Genomic DNA, 10437 nt, shown 5'->3' with positions numbered 1-10437 from the left:
TTAAAATAACGATAATTAATAATAATTAGCATTATAATGTCTAATTCATGGCCTGGTGCAAAGTATAGTGCTTTGTCTCCCTCTGCTGGACACTCCGTCAATATTAGTTTTGGTCATATGGGATTCCGTAGTCGTCATATGATCCTCCAGAGGAGTTTATGAACTTCACTCTCAAAAAGAGAAACAAGAGCCAGTGGTGAGTTCTGCGTTTACATCAGTACATGGTGCGTTTTGGAAATTGACAGGACCTTCTTTCTTTAACTATAAACTATATTATTAATACAAATTATTAGTATAGTTACAGTGGTTAGGTTACAGAGTTCAAAGGTTATTTTATGTAACAAGGCAACCTCAAATGCCCAAGTTTGAAGTAAGATGAGCCGGAATAGACCTTAATGAAGTGGGTTTCACGTTGGAAGTTGAATATTCGCCTCCGCAACAACAGCGGAGGTTTCCACTGTCTGTGCCCCACTTGCTCTAACGGAATTATAGGTCCATGGCTCTTATCACGGTGCGGGGAGCTGTATTCCGAAGCCCCGCTAAGTACGCTGGTTAGGGACCGTCAAGAACTTACCGTTTTAGTGAATGGAGTTTGATTTAAAAATATTTATCAATTGAAATTGTCAAATGTAAACAAAAAAAAACAAAAAAAACAACAACAAGCAAACAAACACTTAAAACAAAATAAAATTATAAAAATAAAAAAGGGCATTATGCAAATTTTTATGTATTTTGAGGGTTAATTAATGCATTTTTTTCATTATCTTCCAGGTCAAGTAACCTAAAAACTCCATACAGTTTAAGAGTAGTCCTCAGGAATCACGCACACCTTTTGGATTTCCAAATAAACCCTTTGTGGGACTTTCAAAATTTTTCCCGCTTGAAAATCTGTGATTTCCTTTTCAATAGCTTCTAAAGCAGGTAATCTAGCAACCCCAAACCAAAATGGTTAATTTGGAAATCTAAAAGGTGTGCATGATACTCAAGGACTAGGACTATTATAATAACTTGCTATGTTACCTGCCTTAGAAGCTATTGAAAAAAAATCACTGATTTTCAAAGGAAACAAATGCATAAAAGTGCCACAAAGAGTTAATTTTGAAATCCAAAAGATGTGCTTGATACTTGAGGACTAGGACTACTATAATAACTTGGATTGGGGTTACAATGTCACCTGCCTTAGAAGCTATTGAAAAAAATCACAGATTGTAAAAATCACATTATCAAAGACCTGCAACTTTTTTTTTGCCTCTCTTATCTTTATGGACAGCAAGAATGCTATCATTCTAAAAGAACTTATCACTACTATGAACTCTTAGAGCACCTAATTTAACTTATTTTATTTTATTGTTATTTACGTTGTTCCTGTTTGACCTCATTTGTCATACATCATTACTTGACCATTTAATGTTGCCAATTTGTTTGTATCTTCTAATTTTCCAGTATTAAAATAAAGTTCTCCACACAGTGCTAGAGCAAGCGGGGCACAGACAGTGGAAACTTCCACTGTTGCTGTGGAGGCGAATAGCCAACGTCCAATGTGAAACCAACTTCACCACAGTCCGGGACAAGTAGAAAGTTAGACTGTTAAAGCCCTACATAAATAGAGGATTTAAGTTTTGTTTTGATTTGTACAAAGTACAAATGTCAATAATGTTTTAGTTATTTTATATATAGATTACTAATTTTTTTTCATATCCTGTTCATATAGGGTTTGAGATTTAATTTTGTTTTGTACACTGTTAATGTGGTCACACTGTTCTGCGATCAGTCATGCATCTAATCTAATTATACACCCTGTTTGTGTAGTGTGTTCTCATCATGGAGGGGGACCTCATCTCATCCTTATGCACTCCTGCTCTGGTGGTGGACATCGACAAAGTAAAGAAAAATGCAGGGAGAATGAGTGAACTTTACAAGGAGCTGGGAGTACAACTTCGACCACACATGAAGACACACAAAACAATGTAGTACACCTATATCTATCTATCTATCTAGAGAGAGAGAGAGCAAGAGAGTGAGTGAGTGAGTGAGAGAGAGAGAGAGAGAGCGTGTGAGAGTGGAAGTGAGAGAGAGTGTGTGTGAGAGAGAGTGTGTGTGAGAGAGAGTGTGTGTGAGAGAGAGTGTGTGTGAGAGAGAGTGTGTGTGAGAGAGAGTGTGTGAGAGAGAGTGTGTGTGAGAGAGAGTGAGTGTGAGAGAGAGTGAGTGTGAGAGAGAGTGAGAGAGAGTGAGAGTGTGAGAGAGAGTGGAGTGAGAGAGAGTGGGAGTGAGAGAGTGGGAGTGAGAGAGTAAGAGAGAGTGTGAGAGAGAGTGAGAGTGGGAGTGAGAGTTAGTGAGATAGTGAGTGAGAGAGTGAGTGTGAGAGAGCGAGAGTGAGTGAGAGAGAGAGAAAGAGAGGGATGGATGGATAGATAGATATGAAACACAGATATGAAAGACATTCAGTGGACTCATCCATGGCTCTGTCCTACAGTGAGTGTGCTGATATAATGACCAGTGGATCACGGAGATGCATTGTAGTTTCCACTTTGGCAGAGGCCTGTTTCTATGCCGACCATGGTTTTGAGGACATCCTTTATGCATATTCTATTCCTTTTGATAAGGCAAGATCCAAATTTGAAGTGTTTTTACAGTTTTCTTTTTTTCTTTATGTATTTGCTTGTCATATTTGCATTTAGTTATAATTACTTGCTGTTTTCTTGCTTATTATAAACATATTTATTGTCTTAAAATGCTTGTAGTAATAACTGTAAATTTGCCTGTAGGTGGAGCGTTGTGCAGCATTGTCCGAGAGGCTGGATCTCTTTCAGGTTTTGTTGGATCATCCTGATGCTTTGGAGCAACTCAAAAAGAGGCCTCTGCGGGATGGGCGGCTCTGGCACATTTGGATGAAGCTTGACTGTGGAAATGGAAGAGGTCTCTCAGTTACAGTAAATTGATTCACTGCATGACTTTGTGAAAAGTCTGCCACCTGTCAGCATATTATTGCTTTGCCCAGAGTGTTTCAGGGGATGGTATTAAACTTAAATAAAGTAGTGCCTACTCACAGTACAAATGCATGTCTAGGTATTTTTGTACAATAAAAAGACCTGTAATAATGCAAGATATATAATTTTAGTGCCATGCTGTGTAACATTACAGACAAGGTAAAAGCATTTCTATGCACACGTGCAGGTGCCTGATCCTCCACCAAAAAAGTTACATCTATAATATTCTTAAAAATACTTTAGTCTGATTTCTATTTGCTTTGCTGTAGCTGGTGTTTTGCACTCACTGCCCGAGGCTCTTACACTAGCTCAGGCCATTTATGCTACTGAAGGAGTGGAGCTGACTGGAGTTTACGCTCATTGCGGTAACACCTACAGCTGCAGAGGGGTGGAGCAGATACAGGCTGTCGCTCAGGAAACCACCACATTAACACTGCAGTTTATGGAAAGGTTAGTGTAGAGAGTGGCCACTGTGTAGAATATGTAACTTCTGATAAGACTGCATGTAGTTTTACCATCATAATATCAATATTGAAATTTGTCAATGTGTCTTATAGACTGAAGGCTGTAGGCATCACCTGCAAATCTAGTATTGGCTCCACACCCTCCTGTAGCCATCCAATCACAGACATGGCCCAACTCAGTGAAGTTCACCCAGGAAATTACATATTTTATGGTATGTGTATCTATGGTATAATATCACAATATTAATCATGGTAAATCAAGAGCTTTTATGTGTTTTACAGATGTGCAGCAGTCTATGATTGGCTCCTGCAGCTTAGAGGATGTAGCCGTTAGGGTTTTGACACGAGTCATTGGTCACTGTCCTCACAGAAACCAGCTCCTCATTGACTGTGGATGGACAGGACTGAGGTAATAGGCTAATTTAACATTTTTAAATTAAAAATAAATATAATAAAAAAATGTTAAATACTACTAAAATGCCTCATAATCATTTTATTTTAAATCATCTATGTAATAACTGTATCAAAAAATAACCTTGTTAAGGAAGCTTCTTTTTTTCCTCAGTCTTGATGGAGCAGGAAAACTTCCATCTGGATACGCTGTAGTGGAAGGACACCCAGATTTAAAGTATATTTAACCTTTTATTGTCATTGCTTTGTTCAGAAAAATCTGAGGTAATCTTTTTGTAAAATAATGCTTAGGCTGCTGTCCATGACTCAGGAGCATGGACGAATTGAGCCCATCTCTGGAAAACTGGACTATAACAAATATCCTTTGGGCACAATGCTCAAACTTATTCCTTACCATGTAAGTGACTGTGATCTAAACTTCTATAATATTTTACAATTAATGTCTATTTTTAATACAACTGAAATTTTCTTTTCTGTTTTCAGTCCTGTGCAACTGCAGCAATGCACCCCACTTACTATGTCCACTGCAAAGACAGACTTGTGGCAAAGTGGACACCAACACGTGGATGGTGAATTATTGAAGCAATTTTTAAACCAATTCCTAATAATTTTTAAACTGTGTAAACTATAATGTTATCTAATGTAATATACATATATTATATTAGATAACATGTAGTATACATAGATAATATATCTCCTTATTTGTTTCATTATTATAACTGCATAAAGCATAAACAGGAGGATGATGTGCATAAATGTAACTGCTGAAGTGATAATTGCATCTTTAAAATTCCACATTTAATCTATTCATTTATTCAGTTTTTCAAATAATAAATAACAAATAATAACATATTTGGCTTTTTACTGCGTAAATATTAAAGTAGGATGGATTTGGTATCAACATCTTGATTCATGTGGTTTTAACTGTAAGGTTTTGTTTTGCACGCAGTGCATCTTGGGACATGTAGTTTTCATGATACTCAGTTTTTCATTGGTTTCAACATGACCTTTCACTTGTCACGTGGTTTAAAAACTTAATGGAGGTGGCGCGGAAACTTGTCTGCCGCATGCTACGATTTTTAGTGTATTTTTCTGCCGTAATTATTAGTAATTTAGTTTGGATAAAGCACTACGATCTGGTATGACCCGTGGTTTGATGTTCTGTTTTGTCGTGTGATCACCGTCTTTATGATCGGTTCTTACTCTTACTATAACAGGCTAATGCTACATAAAAAGTTTACGTGCTACTGTATTTTGGTGTTATACTTTTGTTATGATATTTATTTACATATTTATCCATGTTTGTCTGTAGTTATGATGAGTGGGTTGGAGGTGAAGTTTATTGGAGATAAGGATGTCCGGGAGCACATTGTGGACAAACAGGAGGGTATGCATTATATTTTTTAAAGTAGCGTCATGTTTTACTATGTACAAGTATTCATCAATAATACTAATTGTCTCTGTTAAAGGGAATCAACCCGGCAGTGGGGCTGTCCAGAAAATTGTCACTTTTAAGAGTCCCGCTGGTAGACGCGACAAAGAGCAGAATGGTGAAGAGAATGGGGAAGGGAACGGACATCTGAACGAAAATTATATACAGGCTTTAGCAGCAGAAGGTTGGTCTTTAATTTTACATTTGTCAATATGTTTACTAGCACTTGAATAGTATTTAGAGTTAGTGAGGTGTGCTACTCCCTGTAACCTGAAAGTAACTACATGACTTGCTATGCTATTAACTAAATAAGTATGTCTATACATTCAATATATATGATTCTATAAGTTTTATTATTGTATTTATTTATTTTACAGATGATGACGAGGGTATGTCTCGTGTAACAGGATCTTCCATTTTCACCTTTCAGAAAAGTAGACGTGGACACAGTATGGCTCAGACAGGTGCAAAAACTATTATTACTTACTCTTTTCCAGTCCAGTTTGTCTTTCAACTTAATTGCAATTTTACACAGCAAGTGAATTGGCTCGTACCCCTGGAAAGAGTGTTACGTTCAATACAGCACCTATTGAACCATCTACTCCAACTAGAACAGGACGAAGTGAGTCTGCTAAACTAATAATAATGTAAATAATTTTGCTCTGTTCATATTTTAAACGATCTGTTCCCTCTAATTCTATCTAGATGCCAAAGTAGAAGTTCGAACACCACAGAGAGTAAAGTCATTAGAGTTTAAAATTCTACATGCTTGTTGTAATAAACATACAATATAAATGTGATATTATGTGAAAATCACTTTTTTGTGTATGCACTTTATTTGTGACAGAACAAAAAAAGACAGTTTGTCTCCACCACACCTCACAGACTCAGGAAAAGAATTGCAAGTTAGTGTGTTTATTTTTCATAATTTTTACATTAAATAAAAAAAAAATAAGCTACTTTAAAAAGTAGATATTTTCACAGCAAGTGTCCTTTATTAATAATATAATAATATATTGATAAATTATAAATTATTTTGTATTGACTTGTTAGTATGTATTTTACTTTGATATAGCTCCAAGCCTGCGATCGGACAGTGAGAGTGAGCTATCCCCCTCTGACTCTGGAGAAGAACAGGAGGAGGATGAAAAGATAGATTCCAAAAAGGAAGAGAAGGAGAATGTGAAGGTGCCTCAAACCCCAAGTAAAGGTTTATCAGCCGCTCTTAACAAAACTCCAGCCAAAAAGACCAAGAATGCTCCTGAACCTGTGCATCAGCCCAGTATAGTGGAGGATTACTTCGAAGCTCACGGCAGTTCAAAAGTGCTGACATCAGATCGGACACTTGAGAAACTAAGCACCCCTAAACTTGACAGGGTTGGTATTTCATAAGGACTACTGTAGTGCTCAAATGAATTAATGTGATGACTTACCAGTTATTTTTGCTTGGTTTTTCAGGAGACATTAATTCGACTTTTAGATGGAAAACCGTCATGCTATGCAAAAGAAATCCAGGAGCTTCATAAGAAACATTGTCAGCATTTTAGCAAATGGATGTTACAGCTACAGTAAGTACAGTTGTATTACTATTTGTAGTTCTACTGTGTCTAATGCACATATGATATTCTTCAGGTTAGGGTTTAGTGTCCTGGTTTATGGATTAGGAAGTAAAAAATCTCTGCTAGAAGATTTCCGGACCTCTCAGCTATCTCAAGAAATTCACCTTGTGATAAATGGCTTTTTCCCCTCTATTACCCTAAAATCAGTAAGTATCTAATCACGTAGTTTTATACAGTACTTTCTAAAATGTGTTGCTTGCCTGCTCCTTAATTGACTGTTCATTATTAGATATAATTGGAATAGACTGTCAAGTATTCAGTTTATACAATTTCCACAGATCTTAAATGCTTTGACAAGTGAGGTTCTTGAGCATCATGGAAGTTTCCGAACTCCTACAGACCAGATCCAGTTCATCTCTCAAACCCTTAAAGATGGTCAGTTTCTATTTTCATTTTGTGTTACATTTGTATATATTTTAACACTTTTTTCTTAAATACATCATCTCACAGATCCAGAGCTCCATGTGTATATTATTATTCACAATATTGATGGGCCAATGCTGCGAGGAGAAAAAACTCAAAGTGCACTGGCACAAATTGCTTCTCTGCCCAATCTGCACCTTGTTGCATCTATTGACCATATCAACAGCACATTGGGTGAGTGCTGTTTTCTTGAATGCATTAATTCATAATAACACTTTTGTGTCTGTATTAAGTCATATGATATTTTAGTGTGGGACCAGTTTAAGCAGAGTCAGTTTAACTGGTTGTGGTGGGAGTGTGTTACTTTTCAACACTACACAGAAGAGACTTCATATGAAAACTCCCTTTTGGTGCAGCAGACGGGGGCTTTGGCTTTGTCCTCTCTCACTCATGTGCTGCGAAGCTTGACACCAAATGCAAGGTTAAAAAATTGCCAACAAATGTTATTTCACATTAACTTAAACATCTTAAACATTCCATGTTTGTCTTTCTGCAGAGGAATTTTCAAATTGCTGGTAAAATTTCAGCTAGAAAACAAAGACAACCCATCATATACAGGTGATTATACCCCAGAACATGTGGTTGTTTTTCTGTGCAAATGTAAAAAAAAAAATTTACACTCTTTTGGCTTTTTCAGGATTGTCCTTCCAAGACTTTTATCAACGATGTCGAGAGGCATTCTTGGTGAACTCTGATCTGACATTGAGGACTCAGCTGACTGAGTTCAGAGATCATAAACTGATCCGCACACGAAAAGTACTCCTCACTTCAGTTAACATTTTTTATTTACATTTTCCTTCAGTTTTCATTTCATTGTTTTCTTTCATAGGGTGCAGATGGAGTGGAGTATTTGATTGTCCCTGTTGAGGCAAATACATTGGTGGATTTCCTGGAAAATGAGCAGGCTGAATAAATGTACCTCTGAAATAATTCAACATGAACTGATCATTATGTATAGCCTCAAATAAGAACTGTAGCTCCAAAGCACTTTGGAATAAATTATATTTAATGTACCCTTTATAAATTGTAAAAATGCTGTGCTTGCATTTCTCTATGTATACCCATCTGTGTGAATAAAAACAAGATATCATGTGATTTTCTTTATATAAATATTTTTGCAAAACATACATTCTTTTTGATAAAGGCAGGTGAGAATCATACTTATGGGCTCTATTCACTTATGTCACAAAGCTGACAGATGTTTGGAAACAAGTGGATGACTACTTTGGGCTCTGTCGCCAATAGTAACTGTTTTATCACATGCCCAGTATATAGACTGTATATAATTATTCTTCATACAGTGTATAATCGAGTATCGGTAACTTCACCGGAAGTTGTCATTAGCATGTTTCCAAACATCTTCAGGTAAGCATGAATTGAGCCTATTATTCAATTTGATTAGTGCAATTTACATGCAAGCTGGAACACTATAAGCAACTGGACTACATATAGACTAATCTTCAATATCTACAGTCCTTTTGGTCTGTAGTGAGTTTTTCATCATTTCTGAATTTAATGTAAACATTTGGAGTCTGTTCTGTGTAGCTGTATGCACAACATGAAGCTCGTCTTCATCCAAATCTTTGAGCAGAAGCAGAATTGCATCAAGTGTGTGTGACTGAAAATACAAAAAAGCTCAGATCATAACCTACATTTGAGTAATTGATAAATGACGAAAAATAACCACCTTTCTTGTGAGCAGCCTGTTTTCTCTGGTTGATGGAGAAGACAATGATGGGAACTTATCTCTTGGAAGTGGCCTCATTCCCAACTGTTCCCTTATTTTGCTATAAAGTTTAGATATATTGTGATTACATATGAAGCTTCAACTTGAATAAGATGTTGATGAAAACATACTTTGTCTCATCCATGCTGTATTCAAGGGGATCATTCTCTGTCTCTGTGTCTGGCTGACCATTGGTTGAAAGCTGGTTTTGGACTGGGTCTGTGGGGGTAGTGACCTCTTCTCCTTGGGTAAGAGCAAGTGCAACCTCCTCCTCTGTCACCACTGAACACAAAATGTGTTCATGTCCATGGCAAAGTAACACCAAATTATAATTTTCACATTTATTATTAGAGTGGTGAATGATATCAAATTTAAAAAAAAAAAATCTATCTATCTATATCTATATCTATATCTATATCTATATCTATATATATATATATATATATATATATATATATATACATACATACATACATACATACATATATATATATATATAATTCTGACAATACCTTGATTATCCAGTTTCTGAAGACGTGGGAGGCATCGCAGTACTGTGAGTCTGTACTTGTTTGGGTCAGTGCCACAGCAGGGGTTTTCTGCCAACCACAGCACCTTCAGACGGCCCAGCAAACGCAGGTGGGACAGCTCTGATAGTGAGGAGATCATGTTCCTCCTTAGATAGAGCTCACATAGGTTCAGGCAACTGGCCAGAGGAGCAAGAGATGTGATACTGTTGACACTGGAGAGAGAAAGATATTAGATGCAGTGGTAGCATCATCATTGTTGTACTGAGTGTAGGTTAAAACAAACTGACATGTCCTCAACCAACCTCAGTGTCAGCACCTCGATGTTGGACATTAGGGTGAAGATGGATATCTGTAAGGAAAAAAATATATACTTTTGCTTTATTTTTTACACGCTTTCAGTAAAGTTTACCTCAAGAATACAGATCTCTTAAGTCCGTCATTTCTCCAACCAAAACAATGAATGTAAAACCTTACTCACGTCTGTCAGATTACATCCCCTGTAACAAGGAAAAATAAATGTTGCTATAAAAGATGCAGCCTCACCAAGAGCAGCTAAAGATGTGTTGAGATAAAACCCTTACCAACAATTTAGTTTCTTTACACTATCCAGGTCAGATGCCTTAGCTTTGGCGAGAACTAGCTTTCTAGAGAGCTTCATTTCAACTAAATATATTTCACATACATTGTAAGCAGTCGTGCAATCGAATAAACAAACATTTCAAGTCAGCTCATTCCTACGAGCTCATTTAGGGTTGTCGTCCTCCACCGTCTAGCGCATGCGCATATCAAACCATGGCAGCGTCCTTAGTAACGTGTCTAATTTAAATCATGATTTAGGTAAACAG

The 10437-nt window shown here is 36.8% G+C and overlaps 3 protein-coding genes across 5 annotated transcripts; 2 read left to right on the top strand and 1 right to left on the bottom strand.

Moving 5' to 3' along the window:
• The first annotated feature begins 141 nt into the window (after nucleotides 1-141).
• Nucleotides 142-3663, top strand: zgc:162816 (uncharacterized protein LOC571260 homolog). 2 transcript variants are annotated; one of them, XM_055151642.1, is made up of 5 exons: nucleotides 142-224; nucleotides 1810-1967; nucleotides 2474-2603; nucleotides 2766-2916; nucleotides 3545-3663. In XM_055151642.1, exons 1-5 carry the CDS (start codon nucleotides 222-224, stop codon nucleotides 3547-3549), a joined length of 447 nt encoding a protein of 148 aa, XP_055007617.1. In that variant the 5' UTR covers nucleotides 142-221; the 3' UTR covers nucleotides 3550-3663. The 2 variants fall into 2 exon arrangements, with proteins under 2 accessions (XP_055007617.1, XP_055007616.1); XM_055151641.1 differs by lacking the exon at nucleotides 3545-3663 and having other exon boundaries at nucleotides 2766-3055.
• A 119-nt stretch (nucleotides 3664-3782) lies between these two features.
• Nucleotides 3783-8431, top strand: orc2 (origin recognition complex, subunit 2). 2 transcript variants are annotated; one of them, XM_055151639.1, is made up of 19 exons: nucleotides 3783-3860; nucleotides 4017-4079; nucleotides 4154-4259; nucleotides 4346-4431; nucleotides 5175-5249; nucleotides 5332-5478; nucleotides 5672-5758; nucleotides 5830-5916; nucleotides 6000-6031; nucleotides 6142-6199; nucleotides 6370-6671; nucleotides 6753-6862; nucleotides 6927-7059; nucleotides 7192-7288; nucleotides 7364-7510; nucleotides 7586-7757; nucleotides 7833-7894; nucleotides 7974-8092; nucleotides 8166-8431. In XM_055151639.1, the coding sequence occupies exons 3-19, from the start codon at nucleotides 4177-4179 to the stop codon at nucleotides 8247-8249; spliced, it is 1881 nt and encodes a 626-aa protein (XP_055007614.1). In that variant the 5' UTR covers nucleotides 3783-3860; nucleotides 4017-4079; nucleotides 4154-4176; the 3' UTR covers nucleotides 8250-8431. The 2 variants fall into 2 exon arrangements, with proteins under 2 accessions (XP_055007614.1, XP_055007615.1); XM_055151640.1 differs by lacking the exons at nucleotides 3783-3860; nucleotides 4017-4079; nucleotides 4154-4259; nucleotides 4346-4431 and adding an exon at nucleotides 4852-5001.
• Nucleotides 8424-10385, bottom strand: cfap410 (cilia and flagella associated protein 410). Its single transcript, XM_020936109.2, has 7 exons — nucleotides 10174-10385; nucleotides 10071-10089; nucleotides 9895-9941; nucleotides 9575-9804; nucleotides 9194-9344; nucleotides 9024-9123; nucleotides 8424-8954 (listed from the first exon to the last, which is right to left on the bottom strand). The coding sequence occupies exons 1-7, from the start codon at nucleotides 10248-10250 to the stop codon at nucleotides 8790-8792; spliced, it is 789 nt and encodes a 262-aa protein (XP_020791768.1). The 5' UTR covers nucleotides 10251-10385; the 3' UTR covers nucleotides 8424-8789.
• Between the last annotated feature and the right edge of the window lie 52 nt (nucleotides 10386-10437).

This window comes from Boleophthalmus pectinirostris, unplaced genomic scaffold (assembly GCF_026225935.1).
Source record: "Boleophthalmus pectinirostris isolate CB_2022bp ecotype Guang Dong unplaced genomic scaffold, ASM2622593v1 HiC_scaffold_16, whole genome shotgun sequence".
NCBI lineage: Eukaryota > Metazoa > Chordata > Actinopteri > Gobiiformes > Gobiidae > Boleophthalmus > Boleophthalmus pectinirostris.
Note: the sequence above shows the minus strand (reverse complement) of the source record. Positions and strands in the feature narration are given on the sequence as shown.

Excerpts from the sequence above, each read along its gene's own strand:
- zgc:162816 (XM_055151641.1), top strand. Across the intron at positions 1,968-2,473 it reads ATGAAGACACACAAAACAAT|TGAGTGTGCTGATATAATGA; the intron begins GTAGTACACCTA and ends TCTGTCCTACAG. Across the intron at positions 2,604-2,765 it reads ATTCTATTCCTTTTGATAAG|GTGGAGCGTTGTGCAGCATT; the intron begins GCAAGATCCAAA and ends ATTTGCCTGTAG.
- orc2 (XM_055151639.1), top strand. The coding sequence starts at position 4,177 with ATGGACGAATTGAGCCCATCTCTGGAAAACTGGACTATAACAAATATC. Across the intron at positions 5,250-5,331 it reads CATTGTGGACAAACAGGAGG|GGAATCAACCCGGCAGTGGG; the intron begins GTATGCATTATA and ends TCTCTGTTAAAG. Across the intron at positions 5,759-5,829 it reads ACACAGTATGGCTCAGACAG|CAAGTGAATTGGCTCGTACC; the intron begins GTGCAAAAACTA and ends AATTTTACACAG.
- cfap410 (XM_020936109.2), bottom strand. The coding sequence starts at position 10,250 with ATGAAGCTCTCTAGAAAGCTAGTTCTCGCCAAAGCTAAGGCATCTGAC. Across the intron at positions 9,124-9,193 it reads TACAGCATGGATGAGACAAA|CAAAATAAGGGAACAGTTGG; the intron begins GTATGTTTTCAT and ends TAAACTTTATAG. Across the intron at positions 8,955-9,023 it reads ACAGGCTGCTCACAAGAAAG|TCACACACACTTGATGCAAT; the intron begins GTGGTTATTTTT and ends TTGTATTTTCAG.